General features: G+C 35.7%; 2 protein-coding genes and 1 long non-coding RNA gene across 4 annotated transcripts; all 3 read right to left on the minus strand.

Moving 5' to 3' along the window:
* Nucleotides 1-1,952: 1,952 nt before the first annotated feature.
* Nucleotides 1,953-5,572, minus strand: LOC144632924 (substance-P receptor-like). Its single transcript, XM_078491688.1, has 4 exons — nucleotides 5,294-5,572; nucleotides 5,052-5,141; nucleotides 3,594-3,715; nucleotides 1,953-3,020 (listed from the first exon to the last, which is right to left on the minus strand). Exons 3-4 carry the CDS (start codon nucleotides 3,700-3,702, stop codon nucleotides 2,041-2,043), a joined length of 1,089 nt encoding a protein of 362 aa, XP_078347814.1. The 5' UTR covers nucleotides 3,703-3,715; nucleotides 5,052-5,141; nucleotides 5,294-5,572; the 3' UTR covers nucleotides 1,953-2,040.
* A 1,633-nt stretch (nucleotides 5,573-7,205) lies between these two features.
* On the minus strand, nucleotides 7,206-10,568 carry LOC144650826 (substance-P receptor-like). 2 transcript variants are annotated; one of them, XM_078510598.1, is made up of 3 exons: nucleotides 10,330-10,568; nucleotides 8,706-8,740; nucleotides 7,206-8,291 (listed from the first exon to the last, which is right to left on the minus strand). In XM_078510598.1, the coding sequence occupies exons 2-3, from the start codon at nucleotides 8,725-8,727 to the stop codon at nucleotides 7,312-7,314; spliced, it is 1,002 nt and encodes a 333-aa protein (XP_078366724.1). In that variant the 5' UTR covers nucleotides 8,728-8,740; nucleotides 10,330-10,568; the 3' UTR covers nucleotides 7,206-7,311. The 2 variants fall into 2 exon arrangements, with proteins under 2 accessions (XP_078366724.1, XP_078366716.1); XM_078510590.1 differs by having other exon boundaries at nucleotides 8,619-8,740.
* A 2,688-nt stretch (nucleotides 10,569-13,256) lies between these two features.
* LOC144632820 (uncharacterized) lies at nucleotides 13,257-18,973 on the minus strand. Its single transcript, XR_013566952.1, has 3 exons — nucleotides 17,912-18,973; nucleotides 15,813-15,840; nucleotides 13,257-14,686 (listed from the first exon to the last, which is right to left on the minus strand). It is a non-coding gene; the product is annotated as an uncharacterized LOC144632820 (long non-coding RNA).
* Between the last annotated feature and the right edge of the window lie 1,246 nt (nucleotides 18,974-20,219).

Raw genomic sequence — 20,219 nt, forward strand, 5'->3', positions numbered from 1 at the left:
GTGGAATAATTGTTTTATTAAAAACGCCCAAAGAATTGCAACATTTGTGCCACCAGCTATTTTCGTTGAGGCGTATCGGCTACCATATTTGTGGTCAATGGTATATGAGCTCATATGCCATTGCCTGTTAACAAACCAAAACGCAGGAATTTCAATATACCATTGCTAGTTTTTAATAAAGTGTAATATCGTACGTACTCAGTAAAATTTCCGACGTAGCGATCTTGGTGATTTGAAAACAAGTATTTTTTGCTTTTAAAATTAATATTTGTATATTTATTCGTCTGACCGTAAATCGATACAGCGAAAGATGGTTACGTCACAGACATTCGTTGTATAACGAGAGGTTAAGCATATTGATCGGTGTTTAATGTTGCATTTAAAAGTATCGTATATGTACTGTAAGGCAAGGAGCGTAAGATAAACATATAAAACATTAAGGGTGACGGGTAAAGATTGCTCTTTTATGGTAATCTTCCCTTTAATCGAATTTTCAATACGACATTTTACTCTCACAGAATTTACGGACCGGTCATTATTTATCGCCTGGGGGAGCAGAGGATTTTTTTTTAGGGGGGGGGGGGGGAAACACTTGACTTATAAATGAACAGAAGGGGAGATCAGTCGTAGCTGAGAGCCTGAAGGGGGGGATCACTGAAAATTTTGCCAGGATTCAGATGCGGAACCACTCAAATCTGTTTGGATAATGCAAGTTTGAGAGCATACAAAATAAATGCGCCCTTTCTACTGGGATATGATTGCATTTGCGGTCTCAATTTGTTCTAACACAACTTTATTTAAAAAACGGAAGCTGTCACACTGGGGAATGTGTACATTTCAATTTATATCTAGAACGTTTTGTCTTAACACTTTTATATTTTTCCTTTAAAAACGTGCTTAGCTAATATTCATCTTTGAACATGACAGGTGAACTCTAAATTGTGAACCATAACTCCTGATAACTGAAACATAAAATAGCATGTTTGTTTAACGGAGTTTGTTTTGAAATAGCATGTTTGTTTAACGGAGCAATGTCACGGAAGTCTACGTAATTTTTTTTTGATTACTTCCAAACAGAAGGAAACCTCAAAATAATAGTTTTCTAACATAGAAAAACAACAAGGGAGTCATAAAAATGCGAAAATATCGAGGTTGGTTTCGACTGACGAAGATTGGGACGGATTACAAACAACGAACTTGAAAAAACTTGCCAATTTTTTTAAGATGCGTTGTCCGCGACGTAGCTGCTTTTAACGTGAAGCATTTGTCGCCTCTCCTGGAGATTGATCCGCGCTCTTGTAAACCTGTAGGAGCGGACTGAGGTTTCGGGTACAGCGCAGTCTTTGTGTTTTTTTTTAAATAGGCGAACTCATCGCCTTCGAATGCAACTCTCTATTATGCCTGAAATGAACTTAATAATGTTTTGGCACACTCCGTATTTCTCACTCTTTAGAAAATTATTCGCTTTCTTTGACAGCTCCTCTATCTTATCAAGTTAAGCGCCCATCGCATTTGCTGCTGTTCAAGCAGCTAGTTCCTGAACCCAGATTACTTGCGACGAAACACAGACTCGTAAATCTGTTGGCTATGCTGTTAAAAGAAAAACAATTTCGTTGAGTGTTGGTTTGGCAGAAGATATTTTTGCCAGGGCTCCATTACTGGTAGCTGAATATGGGTGCAAAGACATCGAGGGGGGGGGGGGGGGGGATCACGAAAGTTATCAAAAGTAATGAGGAGGAACACTTCATGAATAACGTTTAAAGGGGGGATCACCTAAATTTCACCATGTTTATTCCAAAATCCTCCGCTCCCCCCACGCGACAAATATGACCGGTCCCTTATTGTTCGGATTGGGGATTGAGTTTATGTAACACATCAACTACAGACGCGTCTTTGAAAGTCATTTTTTAAGAACAACTCCAAAATTTAAATTACATTGATTATGCCTTTCGAGTGTATTACCTAATTGCAAAGAGAATTAACAGTCTATGCAATGTAACTCTGTCCCAATATACAAGGCATGCGTGCACAAAATTTATCCTACGTTTGCTCCAACTCATAACTTTGGGATTGAAAATGAACAACGTTACGTATCTTGATTTTCCCTAAGCAATTTCCAAACAAACGTTTAAACGCATGCCGGAACCTCTGGTTAAATGTGAGATAAATGTAAGGATTAATTCCACTGTAAGCACCCGTTAACCACATAAGAAATAGAAAGAAGCTGGAACTTATTGTAATATTACCCCACATTTGTAACGCTAAAGATACGTTGTAAGGAAACCAAAACAGTACATATAACACCAAAATCACAATCATCATCCGAGTAACTTTTCTCGCTGTTTTCTTTGCTTCGGCTTGTCCTTGATTCTGATTGGTTATTTCTCCTGGTATTTCACGTGACCAGAGTCTGTTGCACACAATTGTGTAGAGAACTACCATTACAAGCAAAGGCAGAGTAACGTTGATAGTAAGAAAAATGATCTGAAACTTTATCCACTTAGTCCTGAAATTACAGTAGAAGTGTTTTTTGCTTTTTACCAGCAGTTCGTTCACAAGAACGTCTGTTGAACAAACAGCAGACCAGGCCCATAATAACGCAATGATTTTCTTTAAATGTCGCGATAACGGTGATGATCGTAAAGGCCGAGTTACTGCATAATAGCGATCGACAGCAATCGCCACGAGGATCCAGACTGAAAAGTAGGGTGGAAAGAATATAAATACAACAAACAACTTGCAAGTGATCTGACCAAGAAGTCCACCAAACCACCTGCTGCCAAAAGCAAAACTGTAAGGGATTATACTGTAAACCAAATACGTCATCGTTATTAAAAGATCAGCACACGCTTGGTTTAAAATCAAATAATTGGTAGTGGTCTTCATGGTGCTATCTGTTCGAATAATGTGAATGATGACTGAGTTGCCGAAGAGCGATGCCAGAAATGTAACGACGTACGAAAAATATATCAACCACAGGTGTCGGAAGTCTGTTTCTCCAAAGCCGCCTGTCGTGTTGTCTGAAAAAAAAAAAATGACATATGTCATGTAGTTTGTTTCTAACTGTTCTTTAAGGATTCAGTCCTCCATGCATATAATCGTGTATGAGTTGTATAATATAACAAACACGAGAGATAGTGTCTCATCGGAATATCCGAACATCGAGAATTGAGAAATTCGAGGTGTTTTGATAGCCGATGAAGCACTGTCCTGTGTGTTTGATGTATCCTCTCAGTCGAAACATAATCTGCGGAGTAAACGGAGAAATAAAATCGTAAAAAAGATCCATGTTAATCAAGACTGGGTGTCCAAACCACCTTCACGGTTATGATTTTCTTGGTTTTAACCTAATAAGCTATTAATGAGTAAAGCAGAAATTTTCCAATGTGGACGTTCCTGTTTCCGTGTAAAATGGAGAACGGTAGGTCTAACGCGGTGCCTGTTTTTCGCAGAGGACGTTTCGAACGTTGGTATATAATCAAAGATGCATACACCTATGTTATGTCACAACACATGGTACGAAATATGTTGTACCGGGGGTACCATTCAACGAAAAGAAGTTGAGAAAGTAGGTTTAAATTGAATCTGATTACCTTTGTTGTAAATTCCAACACTTCCATTGATACGTGATCGAATGTTTATGCTACTCCAATTTGCTAGAAACGTCACATTCGTCTCACCACTTCCTGTATTGCCCTCCATAGACGTCCAATATCTATAATAATAACAATAATACTAATAATAATAATAATAATAATAATAATAATAATAATAATAATAATATTTAAAATTTTGTATAACGCAAATTAACATATAAATATGATCAAATGCGTCTCACAAAATAAAACTGAATCAATATTAAGAATATAAGTGATTTAAAAACTAAGAGAAGCTGAAGTTCAAAAGTTCAATTTTAAATTTGTGATCTTTTACCCGAGCAAATTACATGCAACGGGGTAAAATTTATTGTAATATTGAACCACAAAAAAGCATCCTGAAAGGATATTTAAAATTCCTTTCCTGCGTGCATGAAAGAGGCCGCGGTTATTTCTCGAAGCTGATACTAAATGATTCCATTATAGCTTTCTTAGAAAGCATGGTCATTTGAAACTATTTTTTTAATATTTGCTTATGTACAAACCAACTGACTTTTTATTATCTAAATAAAACCGAATAGAAAGTTATTCCTTTTAGCCTGTACAGTCCTTTATTGATGTCGAGGCGATATGGATCATTGAGAAAATTTTGCATGCTTCGTCCATTTGATACGATGAACTAATATGGACTCTAGATTGCGGTAATAAAAGAAAACCATTGAAAATATATTTTTTGTATCCAAATGTTGTTACGAAACAATAACATCGCCTTACATATGGCCTATAATGCTTGCTCAGGTTATACGAAAGACAACCTGAGATATTGACTAAATATTCCAGCATCTGAGTGTTGAAGAAAGCATTCTCGACTTGAATTTGCATTTAGATTAATAGTATCTCCGACGTCTTGCCACCACGTGAAACGAAATATGTGTGGTAGCAATATAACCTGTCAGTCTATTAATATAGTTGGAGAAAATAAAAAAAAAAATGAAAGCTTTTATTCCGAGTGGTAAAAGGTTTTACTTCCTTTGGTTAGTTGCAATGTGGTCCTAATTGCTCATGAAAATGATTAGTTTCAAGTTAGGCAAATTACAGATGTCCTCATATCAAATGAAATTTGTTTTGAAGTGGGGATTTTTATATAGGAAAAACGAAACGAAATTTGGGACATCCACAGCTAGAAAGAGACAACTAAGTGATAATGTTGTCTGGGTTTACAGGCCTCTTCCATTTGCATGATGCTATATATCTTTGTTAACAAACACGGCAATTTTAAACTACTGTGAGAACAACTGCAATGTATGGAAGTCATCAGACATCGAATGCTGTCTGCAGCGTCAAAATAACAAAACAACAAAACCCACACACTTGCCATATTTTGTGTAAAAAAGGAAATTTTCCTTATTTTGTTCATTTTTCTAAAGTTATCAAGCTAAAAATGTGCTTACTTACCTGCAATTGAGGCTGCAAGATGCTCAGATGAACCGAAAGGACTTCTCTATGACAAGAAATGATTTACTGAAAATGGTAAATCTCGCGAACCTGTCGAAAAAAGAAAGCTTAAGAAATTTAGCATACAGTCTAAAGGAGACTCCTTGAAACTACACGTTTTTGCAAACCTTAAACAAAGAAACAACCTGAGAAATTGTCTCATCTAGATATTCAAATATCATATTATGCTAAAAAGAAATTACTTTTTTGAACGTGTAGGTCTCTATCGATTATGTAGGCCGTTATGCTGTGCACTGCATTTCTTCGTTTATTACTCACCCGGCCCTGTTCGACACCGCTTTTAACGTGTAAGTGCACGGTGAAGTATCTTTTGTACAGATTTATGCATACAGCTTGAACTACTTCAATGAAAGAAGCTATTATTAGTGCTGATATATTTCTTATTGCTGGCGGAAAAATTTGATATCTCGCTTTTTCATTTTGTAATTAGCGATAACTAAAAACAATCGGAAATCAGGTGGCTTTAAATTACAGGGGAAGATAAGTTCTACGGATACTAACCTGGTTTGAAGTTCGGTCTTATTTGCATTTAAAGTGGCAGTGTGGATAAAATAAAAGCATATAGGCCTATCAAAGTTGTAATTTCAAGTTTTATTAAAAGCGGTTATTAAAATTGACGTATAATAAGAACTGAAAACAGTCAAAACAAAATGCAACGCGTCACGGGGGGCATAATTTTTTACACCCTATGCAATTTGCAACTTTAATTTCTAATCTAGCTTGTTTTAAAATATAGTTTTAAAGACTTCTCTCTATTTTAACTTTATTTTTAACTACTAGACTGTTGTTTAAAACCTGTCACTGTAATAGTGCTTTTGGGAGAAGGCAAACGGAGAAGACAGCGAAAACCCAATGAAATATGCTCTATGTAAATTTCAGAAAAAAGTAATTACAAGGATTCGGTTTAATTACTCGCTTTTAAAATATGGAATATCTTTATTTTGAAAGTGAACTCAAATGTATCAATACATGATTGTAGTTTTAAGGCGACATATATTTTTTTCTCTCGTAAATTTAAGGAGAGTGATATAAAGCCAAACTTAGCAAAAGGTTGACGGCAATTGATTTATCTTTTACTTTTAGCGGGTATCTTTCACTATAGATCAGTTTTCCTTGGCACCTGGCGAGTGCTAATTTTACTCCAGTATCAATATGCAATTCAGGAATTGCAGGTATCAGTCAGGATTCTACTGATTATTGAGTGAATTAAATTTCAATCAAACGAAACTGTTGTCTTCTCAATAGATCACTACAGATTTTCAGCGACTTGTTCAGACACCTTCAGCTTAATGCAACTAGCTATCCACCGTAAACTCGACGCACAGAGAAGCTTTCCGATTAATGTTAGAAAAAAACAAACAAGTATGGTTATTGTTAGATAGTTGAATACTTTACACTTATCATAGGAAACTGTAGTCTTCTCAATCCATCGCTACATACTTCCAGTGACTTGTTCAGACTCAATCGACTCAATGCAACTAGCTATCTACTGTTAACTCGACGCACAGAGACGCTTGCCGTTAAATGACAGAAATAGCAACAAAGTTTGGTTATTGTTAGATTGTTAGATAGTTGAATACTTGACAGTTATATAACGGGGTCGAAAGGGAAATGGATAAGTTACGATCGCGACTAAGGAATAGAATAACATTAGTGAAGTTTATTAAAAGACTTTCTGGGCAAACATTAATTTTGTTGTTTTATCGTTGACTAGTTATCGTTGATATTGAGGGCTTAAAGGGTTGATTAAAAAGAAGTAACCTCCAAGTGTAACGTCTTCCATCGTAATCAAAAGAAAGGTATGGGACCAGTTGGGAGAATTTATTTGTTGATATTTTGGACTTAATTTTATATTCATTCCAAACATGAGGAAGTTGGTAACCGTTTTTATTCGATTAAACGTCGCGGCGATTATGTTTTTTTTTTCGTGATTAGAGTGCGGCGTTTATTCGAGGGCGACATTTTACTCTCGCAGCATTTATTTCTCAGAGTGGGGATTGAGTTTTTGTAATACATGGACTACAGACGCTTCTTTGAAAGTCACCTTTTAAGAACAACTCTCAAATTTAATTTTTTTATTTATTATGCCTTTTCTAGTGTAATATCTACTTGCAAAATAAGTTTATGTGACAAATAACAAAACAAACTATGTAGTATGAGTTTGTCCCAATATACAAGGCATGCGTATACAAGTTTTATCTTACATTTGCTCCAACTCATAACTTTGGGATCGAAAATGAACAACGTTACGTCTCTTGATTTTCCTTAAGCAATTTTCAAACAAACGTTTAAACGCATGTCGAAACTTCTGGTTAAAGGTGAGATAAAGGTAAGGATTAATTCCACTGTAAGCACCCGTTAACCACATAAGACATAGAAAGAAGTTAGAAGTTATCGTAATGTTACCCCACATTTGTAACGCTACAGATATATTGTAAGGAAACCAACACAGTACATATAACACCAAAATCACAATCATCATCCAGGTAACTTTTCCCGCCGTTTTCTTTGCTTCAACTCGCACTTGATTTTGATTGGTTCCTTCTCCAGGTATCTCACGTGACCACAGTCTGTGGCACACAATTGTGTAGAGAACTACCATTAAAAGAAAAGGCAGAGTAACGTTTGCAATGAGGATAATGATCTGAAATTCTATCCACTTGGTCATGAAATTACAATGGTAGTATTCTTTGTTTTTTACCAACAGTTCGTTAACAAGAACGTCTGTTGAAGAAAGAGCGGACCAGGCCCATAATGACACAATGGTTTTCTTTAAATGGCGAGATAAAGGTGAAGATCGTAAAGGACGAGTTACTGCATAAAAGCGATCGATAGCAATCGCCACGAGGATCCAGACTGAACAGAAGGGGGGAAAGAATATAAATACAGCAAACAACTTGCAAGTGATCTGACCGAGAAGTCCTCCAAACCACTGACTGCCAGAAGGAAAACTGTAAGGGATTAAACTGTAAAACAAATATGTCATCGTTATTAACAGATCAGCACAAGCTTGGTTCAAAATCAAATAGTTGGTGGTAGTCTTCATGGAGTTATCTGTTCGTATAATGTGAATGATGACTGAGTTGCCGAATAACGATGCCAGAAATATGATGACGTTGGCAAAATACATCAACCACATGAATTGGAAGTCTGTTTCTCCTAAGTCACCTGTCATGTTGTCTGGAGAAAAAAGAAAATATTTGTCATTTAGTTCCTTTGTTAATGTTTTTAAGGATTCAGTCTTCGATCTATACAATCGTTTTTAAGTTATGAAATGTTCCATGGTGGACGTACTTAATTCTGTATAAAATGCATGGAGTACGGTAGGTCTAACGCATTACTTACCTTTTTCTTGGGGAAGGTTGTTTTGAACGTTTTCGTAGGGTACAGCTATGTTATGTCACAATCAATGTCACGACATATTTTTTAACATTAAAATTGAATGTCAAAACGTCTCGGCAGAAAAAAAGGCTTAAGAATATAGCATTTTAAATTGAATCTGGTTACCTTTGTTGTGAAGGCCAAGGCTTCCATTGATTTGTGATCGAATGTTTATGCTACTCCAATTTGCTAGAATCGTCAAATTTGTCTCACCACTTCCAGTATTGCCCTCCATAGACGTCCACTATCTATAACCAAAGAAAAAATTGAAGTTCAAAAGTTCAATGTTAATTTTGAGATCTTTTAGCCGAACCAATAACAAAGCAACCGGGTAATTGTAATTAAGCAAACAAAAGAAAGCCATTATGAAAGGAAAGCTACTTTACCGCGCGTATAATCTTTAAGAGACCTCAGTTATTTTTTTGAGGCTGTTGTTTAATGATTCAATTAAAGCTTTCTAAGAAAACACGGTCATTTAAAATTTTTATTCCTTTTAATATTTGTTAATATACAAACCAAAGGTGTAACGTTTTTATCTAAAACAACCCGAAAATAAGGTTATTCTCTTTCAGTCTATGCGGTACTTTAATGATGTCGAGGCTTGACTGGTACGATGAACTAATATAGACTGTATATTGTGGTAACGAAAGAAGGCCATTGAAACATTTGCTAATAGCCTATAATGCTTGCTCAGGTTTTACAAAACCCAACTTGAGATATTAAAGCCTGGTTTCCATATGATCGTAGACGATCGCAGTGGATCGCAGACGATCGCAAAATCACAGAAATTTACTGAACCGTGTGATCGCAAAGATCGAAGAGCGAACTGTTTCCATATGATCGCAAAAGATCGCAGGCGATCGCAGAAGTGTTGAATGATGGGATCGATTATCAATATTATGGGATAAATTTCGATCGCAATTGATCGCAGTCGATCGCAATTGTGTTTCCATATGATCGCAACGATCGCAGACGATCGCAGGCGATCGCACACGATCGCAGACGATCGCAGGGAATAGAACTTGGTTCTATTTTCTGCGATCGTCTGCGATCGTGTGCGATCGATCGCAGACGATCGCAAACGATCGCAAAAGTGTGTTTCCAAATGATCGCAGATCGCAGAACCTACAATTCTGCGATCGTCTACGATCCTTTGCGATCGTCTGCGATCATATGGAAACCAGGCTTAACTAAAGAACCCAACACCTGATTGTTGAAGAAGGCATCCTCGATTTGAATTTGCATTTTTATTATTAATGAAATATATTGTGCAGCTGTGTTGTATTTTATCACGGATGTCTTGCCATCGCGTGAAACAATCTATGGTAACAATATTCCGTGTCAATCTACTTATATAGCTGGAGAAAATAAACAAGAAGTCATGGTATTTTTTTTTCCGAGTCGAGTGGTAAAAGGTTTTACTTCCCTTGATAAGTGGCAATGTGGTCCTAATTGTTCAGTGGAAACAATTAGTTTTAAGTTAGCAAATACAGATGTCCTCATATCAAATTTAATTTGGTATGAAGTGGGTTTAAAATAAACGAAAAGCGAAACGAATTTTAGGACATCTATAGCTAGAAAAAGACTACTAAGTGATAATTTTGTCGGGGTATATGGCCCCCTTCCCTTTACATGATGCTATATATCTTACCTAACAAACACGGCAAGTTAAAACTGCTGTCATAAAAAGTGCAATGTGTGGGAGCCATCAGACATCGAATGCTGTCTGCAGCATCGAAATAACAAAATAAAAAAACACACACACTTTCTATATTTCGTAGAAGAAAATGACATTTGTACTTTTATAGGGTTGTTCAAAGTTCAAATGCTTACTTACCAGTTCAAGTCGTTTTACAGTGCCAGTAATGGAGAATGCAAGATTGTCAGATTAACCAAAAGGACTTCTCGATGGCAAAGAAACAATTTACTGAAAATGTTAATGTCTCGCGAACCTGTCGAAAAAAAGAAAGCTTAAGAAATTTAGCAGACAGTCTAAATGAGACTCCTTGTTGCATACGTTAAACAAAAAAGCAATTTGAGATATCGACTTATCGAGATATTCCAATATCATATGCTAAAAAGGAATTACTTATTTGAACGTGCAGGTTTCTATCAATAATGTATGGCCTTTAAGCTGTGCCCTGCATTTCGTCATTAATTACTCACCGTGCTTGACACCGCTTTTAACGTTTAAATGCGTACTGACGTATCTTTTGTACAGATCTACGCATACATCTGAAACTTCTTCAGTAAAAGAAGATCTTAGTAGTACTGATACATTTTTTATTGCTGACGGAAGAAATATACTGGTTTCTCACCTTTGTTTTTTAATCGATTTAAAACTAAATACAATTGAAAATCAGGTTGCTTTATAAATTGCAGGCAAATAATATGTTCAACAAATATTAACTTGTTTTGAAGTTGGGCCCTGTTTTGAGTCAAAAATGGCAGTGTGGATGCAAAAAAAGCATATAGCTAAGCCTATCAGAGTTGCAATTTCAAGTATCTGGCGTTCATTAAAATTTGCGTACATTAAGAGCTGGAAACTGCCAAAACAAAATGGAACGCGTGGTGCATAAAATTTTGTACAACATCTGCGGATTGCACCTTTAATTTCTAATCAAGTTTGTTTTATTTTTTTTTAAAGACTACTCACTCTTTTAAAAATAACTTTTTTAAAACGAGACTGTAGTTTAAAACCTGACAGTATAGTAATCATTTTTATTTTGAGAGAGGGAGAAGGCAAACGAAAAAGACAGCGAAAACCTGATGAAATATGTCCTATGTAAATTTCAGAAAAAGTGATTAGAAGGATTCGGTTTAATTACCCACTTTTAAAGTATGGCACATCTTTATTTAGAAAGTGAACTCAGATCGATGAATTCATGATTTTAGTCAATGATGACATTTTAAGTTTTAAGGCGACATATGTTTTTTTTTTCGTAAATTCAAGGAGAGTGATATAAAGTCAAACGTAGAAAAACTTTTATGACAATAGGCTTACTTTATATATATTTTACTTTTAGCGGGTATCTTTTACTTAAGATTAGTTTTCCTTGGCCCTTGACAGATGTAAAATCTACTCCAGTCAGAATTCTACTGATAATTGAGTAAATAAAATTTCAATCAAGGGAAACTGTTGTCTTCTCAATAAATCACTACAGATTTTCAGCGACTTGTTCAGACACCATCGGCTTAATGCAACTAGCTATCCACCGTAAACTCGACGCACAGAGAAGCTTTCCGATTAATGTTAAAAAAAAAGTATGGTTATTGTTAGATAGTTGAATACTTTACACTTATAACGGGGTCGAAAGAGAAATGGATGTGATACGAACCTGACTACACTGGAAAAGTTGAAAATTTACATAGTATGTAAATAACATGTAAATAACATGTAAAGACACTGTAAAGGATGATTTACATAGTTTTTACCCTTTTACATGTTCTTCTCAAAACATGTCAAAAACATGTAAATATTTGAAGTAAAACATGTAAAAACACAGAACATCATGTAAATTTCCCGAACGAAAGACCACGGACCATGTAAATAACATGTCAATTTATCCGATCAACCCTGTAAAAAGCATGTAAAAACATTTATACCTGATGCTTATAAATAGACTGAACATGTAAAAAACATGGAAATTGACAAAGGGGGCCTGTTTGGAAACATGTAAAAACCATGTAAATTGACAAAGGGGGCCTGTTTGGAAACATGTAAATTGACAAAGGGGGCCTGATTGAAACATGTAAATACCCTGGAAATCGACAAAGGGGGCCTGTTTGGAAACATGTCAATTGGAAACATGTAAATACCCTGGAAATCGACAAAGGGGGCCTGTTTGGAAACATGTAAATTGACAAAGGGGGCCTGATTGAAACATGTAAATACCCTGGAAATCGACAAAGGGGGCCTGTTTGGAACATGTAAAAACCATGGAAATTGACAAAGGGGGCCTGTTTGGAAACATGTAAATTGACAAAGGGGGCCTGATTGAAACATGTAAATACCCTGGAAATCGACAAAGGGGGCCTGTTTGGAAACATGTAAATTGACAAAGGGGGCCTGATTGAAACATGTAAATACCCTGGAAATCGACAAAGGGGGCCTGTTTGAAAAATGTAAAAAACATGGACATTGACAAAGGGGACCTGCTTAGCCCCTGTAATTAAAATGAAGAACAGAATGCCTGGCACGGTTTTCTTTTATTCGTCTAGAACCTTTTCTTGATACTATCCTAACTACATTCATTTTCAGTACGTCAGTGCATATATTTTTCCAGTTAATAATAATACATACAAATGAATTTATACCCCATAAGTAATAAAGTTTTTCTGCATGTATCTTGTATATATAGCTTGGAATATTCTTTATAAATATAATAAAAACTAGCATTTCATTCAGAATAAAATGATTTAGATCGTATAGTTTTGCATAGTTTTTTCAGTTCAAATAAAGCAGTTTTACTAGGTCAAAAATTGCTGATACCAATTATTTCAACTTCACGTAATCATTATGGAAAACAATAAAGATTAAGATAAATTTATGCATGGTTAATTGATAGAACTGTCTAATAACATATCAGTGACTTCATTTCCAAATAGTAATAATACTACTCCTCTATTGCAAAGGCCCACTTTGATCCTGCATGTTGCACTGGTGTTTGCTTTTCTCTTAAAAAGCCAATCTCTTTTGCTTGGCATGTGCCCCGATTTATCCTATGTTCCTCTACTGAAGTGTCTTCATGCATTCAATGAGGTGAATTATGCAATAGCTTAGCATATGTATGAAAATGTACCATATCATGAAAGACATGTATTGTAGGATGAAAATGAGCCTTTTAAAGTTATACTATGGGTAAGATATTGATCACTTTTATTAATAGGCGTAAATGGTCTTTTTGAATAACCGCATAAAATATACTTTACAGTAACTGAAGGGTTGGAAATGAAGCCATGGTATTTCAGGATTAAATTTTTGTTGAATGTTTTTCTTTTGCTTCAATTCATTTAATGTTTGGCACATGACTTTGCATTCAGCCCTTCAGTTACTACCACAACCCTTCCATATCATAAAACTATGAAATCAAACGAATAATAAACATTGCAGAACCTTTTGCACAATGATTTTGAACACTGAACAGCCAAGTTCACACTAGCCTGCGAGTAGGCTCACCTTAGAGCACGCACAAGAATGACATTTACGTGGCAAAGCCGCGAGTGAACCTGCATCAACCTCTGCTAATTTTTCACTCCCACCCCGAAAACCGCAGGAATACTGACAAGCCAATTTAATTTCAAAGAAAGTAGAAGTTTGACAGGAATGTTGACAAGATATAACATTCATTGAGATATGAAATTTACTGGTGCCTCTTCACCAGTCTCCTCCCCACCATATTGCTGTGCCCGCCAGTCGTGAGTGCCCCAAAGTATATTTTGTGCCCCAAGGTGAGCCTTCCCGCAGGGTAAGTTCAAACACCATTCATTGCTAAGCTATGTTAAAATTGTCCCAAAAAATGCCTTGAATTTAAATTGTACAAAAGCTGATTTTCATCTTTGCTCGGTCGCTCTCGTTGTACATTTACAAGACCTTATTTTTAACTTTTCCTACCTACAGAGTAAGCGCTTATTCGAGGTGGGCGCTTATTCGAGGTTGGGCGCTTAATCGAATAAACACTTAATTGTGAAAGTACAGAACTAAGACTGACACTGATGTAGAATAATTCTTCACCTTTAACAGTGGTTATTTGGCAAATGGTTTGGGTTCCAACCCTTCAACTACTATCATAGCACTACAATTGATAAAAAAGCTATGGCATCAAATAACCATAGTAGAACCTCTTGAATAATGATTTCGAACACTGACCAGCCTAGGTTCACTTTACACATTTATCACTGTAATTGTCAGGCTTTGTTAACATGGTCCTATTTGAAAACTGCCATGAATTCAAATAATTTGTACAAAAGTAGAACAAAAGTGATGGAATAAATTTCCACCAGAAAACCACACAACATGTACATGTATGTACACCAACTGAACATTCAGCAAGATGCTTCATTGTGATGGTACAGACTTGATACTGACCCCGAGGTGAAACGATTTACACCTTAACCACCTCTGGTTATTGCCACCTTTTTAGTATTTGTATGTACAAGACTTCATCAGTGAAAGTGGTAGAGCCTTCTTTAACCTAACAACAAATTATAAAGAATCATTAGGAATGACATTCTGGTTAGATCAATGTTGTGGTTAAAAAAATTTCAAACCAATTTTTACTTTCCACTGTCTCATTTCTTAATATTATCTGAAACAAAAGAAAATAAAAATCAAAACTGGTTTGAAAAATTAAAGCCAACAAAGAGTTGAAACCACAACATCACCACTTCTGAACCTGCACATTAGGGACTTCAAGATAACTGGGAGGGCTGACCTTGAGAACAGCTGACTGAAAGTAATTTTTTACATGCAGACATTGCTCCATGTACATTGCCATCCAGTTGTTATCAAGGACGCAAGAAGTAGAGTTTTGCAGTCCACTGGTTGCACTCAAATATAAACTTTACACAAGAATAAAAGACCTTATGGTATCACAAAATTCAAACAAATATGCACATGTACAATTGAACATGTATTTTTTAAGCACTCTACAATGCACATTTGGATATGTAGGAATTTGTACTAGACCAGCTGTAAATGTACATGTAGCAAATTTCCTATAAAGTAGATTGCATGGTAAGCTATACTCATGACCACTGTACCACAGTGGCCAGCTGCCAACTGTCAGAATTTTTAAAGTACACTTTATGTTACCATTACCACTATTAATTATTTTAAGGCTAACCATAAACATGCTAACCAGAGTTTTAAAATTTAGGGCCACACAAAGTGCTGTTAAGGCCAACTGGAGTGCTATTTAGGCTACATTGTAAGTGCAATGCTATTAAGGCTAACAATAGTGCTACATGTACAGTGTAACCCCGATATAACGATATGCCAAGGGGGCAGTAAAATTATATCGTTATATCAAGGAATCGTTATATCAGGGTGCTGTCCTATACATTTTATTTTTGCCGGGACATAACATATTCATCGTTACAACTGTATATCGGGAATATCGAAGATCGTTATATCGGGGTTCCTTTGTATTGAGGTTAACCAGGTTGTTATTTCGGCTAACCTCAGTCCTATTTGGGCTTACTGCAGTGCTATTCGACTTACAGAAAAAAGCCTTTGACTGCAGGTCATTAAGTCTACATTGGATTTAAAACTTTGATTAGCTGCTAGTCATTGAGACATAAATTGAGGCTTGTACTTACATGCCACTCTTGCTATCAACCCTTTCATCTGAAAATAATAACACATCCAAACAATTCAATGTCATTAATTTTGCTGACTCAATTAAAAAGTCACTTCAGTACTCCTGACGTAACCAATTGAACATTCCATATTCAAACCCCATCGAACACCAATGGTTGATTGGGTACGGTAATTGCACATAACCGTACTAAAATTAAAATTTGGTCCATCCAACAAAATGGAATGTTTGATTATGAACTCTTGCTTGTTTGTATATTATGCAGACATTTTGTATGGTGCACTACTGCCTATGTTTTGTTGTTGTTGTTGTTTTTTTATTTATTATTTTGTTTTTACTACTGCCTATGTTGCGGTGAATGAAATGGTGCAAGTTCTGTTTAAGTAGAAAAAAATGTTCTGTTTGAGTCTTATGGTGACTACAAGGCAGAAACCATTTCCTTCCCACCACTATAAAAAAGTAAACAAAAGTGCATATATCAGTATTTAACTGTTGTTTCGTTCTCTTACACAAAATATGTATAAACAAACATTGACACTCGGTTTAATTAGTCCTGCATGTTTTTACTTATCAAGAGATGGATTCCGAACAAAGTCGAATCACATTGAGTTTGGTTGTGTTCGGTTGTGTATGATTGGTTCCCCGGGGTATCCAATCCAACAAAATTGAACCAAAAATCAATCGAACCCAATCGAACACCAATCGTTCGATTGGGTTTGGTAATCGAACAAAATCAAACATCTATTTTGCTGTAAGTCCGATTTTCGAACCGATCGAACATAATCAAACACAGTCAAACTCAATCGGGTTTGATCTAGTTCTGAATCTTTCTCTTGATAAGTAAATCACGCAGGACTAATCAAAATCAACTTTTATTGAATGGAATAAATATAAAAACGTCCAAATATCGAACTGAATGTCAATGTTTAGTAAAATATATTTGGTAGAAGAGAACAGAAGGACGGTAAAATAACTGAAATGCACTATTGTTTACATTTCTATATTAGAAGGAAGGATATGGTTTCTGCCCTGCAGTTTTTACCATTACACTCAAACAGAAGTTGCACCATTTCATTCACTACAACACAGGCAATCAGTGTGTTCAATATGTGAAGAATCATTATAGGGAGCCAAAACGCTGCCGCCATCAGTCTGTCTTAGCCCTCGAGGGCGGCCAAAAGCGACGTTGACAGGAGAAGAGCAATTTCCAGCATAACAATTACATTAGAGGAAGTGCTTACTATCAACATGGATGACAACAATAATAAGTGAACAAGTAAAATATTTTTTTTCTTAAGACCAAAATCATCGTAATAACAAAAAACTTGCATGCAAAATTGACTTCAGTTTCGGACGAGTAGATTGTTCGACTGCCCCAGCTGTGGCTCTTGAAATCAATCGATATGTACGCAGTATAACTCAATATATACGCAGTATAAACAAACAGGAGTTCGGTAATCAAACTTTCGATTGAATTCGATTGACCAAATTTTACTGTGAGTTTGATTATGTACGATTACCGAACCCAATCGAACAATTGGTGTTCGATTGAGTTCGATTACCGAACATTCGATTGGTTACCCTGGGAATAATCGAACTCACAGCAAAATAGACGTTCGATTTTTTTCGACTAACAAAACCAATCGAATGAGTTTTATATGCCAGGAGTACTATATAGATAAGATTGATAAATACTGCTAAATACTTTGGGTGATAATTTTAAAGCTGTTTTAGTTTGCTTTATAATTTGCCAGTTGAAAGCCTCACTGAGTTTAAACGGTTGCAAATCGGCAAAATAATAATTACTATACATACAATAACATGAATAAATAAGCCTTGCACTCTTAAATTATATAAGCTTATATTTTAAATAAAACATGTTGAACAGTCCTGTGTTGACATCTCTACATGCACACGCAATTATTCAATTTATTCTAACAATAACTTCATGTTTAAGAAGTGCTGAATTATACGTATGAAGTGCAAGAACAAACACGAAATTCTACATTTTGAACTTCTATTAAAATATTAAAACCAATCTCACCTAGAAGCTACATAGAGGAAATCAAACATGATTTGAACGGTCATATATAAGCTTACCTTGGAAAGAAACTTGGCTAAAACAGGCGTATTGATTGGAGATCCGGTGAAAGAAGGCTCCATGCAGCTAATTTGGAAGTAATAAGGTCTTAAAGAGAGGAAAATTGCCCTTTTTAGCGAGAGAAAAGGCCTCTCAATGATCGATCTTCGAACCGTTGAACCGAGCGCCAAAAAGTACCAGAGAGGACGCCGGGATTAATTTTCGTTCGCGCCAGTGCTTCTCGGCCTTACCTCTCGACCAGGTCAAACACGGCAAACGACCAATTTTACCGCCGTTCGCGTGCAAAATTTCCTTGTCTATAATATAAAGAAAACCAAAACGCATGCCTCGAAAAATATATAAGCCAAACTGTTGGACGCTAGCGTTTTCCCCCCACTGCTCCAGATTGTTTAAAATATTGTTAGACGAAGTCATAGTCGCCTTCGTTTTCTGCATCAAAAGGTTTTTATTTATAATCTGTTTACTTTTTGATATTAGTAAAAGATTTGTAACTAAGAGCTTTTGTAATGAGTTATGTTAAAACTGATATCAGTCGCTTAATTTCGTCTTGCGCTTCGTTCATCTAGATAATTAGTAAATAATAAAAACCCATTCAGGCGATTGCATATTGGAGGATAATGCCCTTGGCTGAAAAAATGAACAGTTGACTAAGCTTCAAAGGCAACTGTGAAATTTTGAGGATAATCTTTCAGGCAAGGAGTATTATCCTCCAGCAAGCCGGAAGGGGAAATATTTTTTTTATACTTTCTTAAATCCCTCCGATTTCTTCTTCGTCGTTTAATTTCGTACCACGTGATGCGTTCTGTCTAACTAATGAATGCACGCGAAAGTTATTTGGTGGGTTACATCATGAATTAAAAGCTCATGTTCACATGTTTTCAAACAGCCCCCTTTGTCAATTTCCAGGGTATTTACATGTTTCCAAACAGGCCCCCTTTGTCAATTTCCATGTTTTTTACATGTTTCCAAACAGGCCCCCTTTGTCGATTTCCAGGGTATTTACATGTTTCCAAACAGGCCCCCTTTGTCAATTTCCATGTTTTTTACATGTTTCCAAACAGGCCCCCTTTGTTAATTTCCATGGTTTTTACATGTTTCCAAACAGGCCCCCTTTATCAATTTCCATGGTTTTTACATGTTTCCAAACAGGCCCCCTTTGTCAATTTCCATGGTTTTTACATGTTTCCGAACGGCGCCCCTTTGTCAATTTTCCATGTTCTTTACATGATTTAGTAAAGAAATTTACATGTTTTTTACAAAGAAAGAAACTGTAAAAGTGGTTAATACATTTGACATGTTTTTTACATGTTCTTACAATTAGCGTTGTAATAAAGGACCATGTAAATCACTTTTTACAATACATTTACATGATCCGTTGAAGACTGTAAATTTCATGTAAATTTTGTTTTACAAAACTCCAACATGTAAATTTTAATTTACAAAGAATGTAAATAAGATTTACATTTTGTAAATCGTAATTTACATGTGCATGTAAATTTTCAACTTTTCCAGTGCTAAGGGATAGGATAACATTTGTGAAGTTCATTAAAAGACTTTCTGGGCAAAACATGAATTTTTGTTGATTTATCGTTGACTAGCTAACTTCCATCATCAATTAAAAGTCTTATTAAATAACCAATATCCAATAATACATTACCTACAACCATGACCAGCTAGGAGAATTTGCTTGTTGATATTTAGGGCTTAAAGTGTTGATTAAAAGGAAGTAACCACCAGTTATAACTTCTCCCAGCCTTATCAAAAGAAATGTATAGTACCAATTGAGAGAATTTGCTTGTTGATATTTTGGGAGTAATGTTATATTCATTCCAAACATGAGGAAGTTGATTATCCATTGACATATTTTGTTTGAAAACTCGTAAAAACATAAAATTGTGATTTTAACAACTGTTAATTAAATACGTGTCAGTACGCCTGTTTTCCCTTTCTATGTTGAAAATGGCAAAACACACTCGTGTTAGAACGATGTTGATGTTTTGCCCCTCCCCGCATAGGGGCGGGGAGGGGCAAAATGTGTGGAAATACCTTATTATAGGAATATTACGAAGCATTTTAACAACGCGAACAAAATATTAGCGTTATGTTAAACGCAAATTTTCGAAAAGTTATGTTTACATGCATTTAATTAACGCGAATTTTCGTGTGGAATATGTTAACATGTATTTTTAAATACATGCCTGCTAGGGGAGCCTTTCAGGCCCGCGCTGACTTTGAACGCTTTTAACTTTTTCAAGATTCAACCAAACGCTACCAAACTTTGCGAGTTTATCTAAAATTTATCTGGAA

The sequence above is a fragment of the Oculina patagonica genome, chromosome 1 (genome assembly GCF_052425735.1).
Source record: "Oculina patagonica isolate OP01 chromosome 1, crgOcupat, whole genome shotgun sequence".
Classification (NCBI taxonomy): domain Eukaryota; kingdom Metazoa; phylum Cnidaria; class Anthozoa; order Scleractinia; family Oculinidae; genus Oculina; species Oculina patagonica.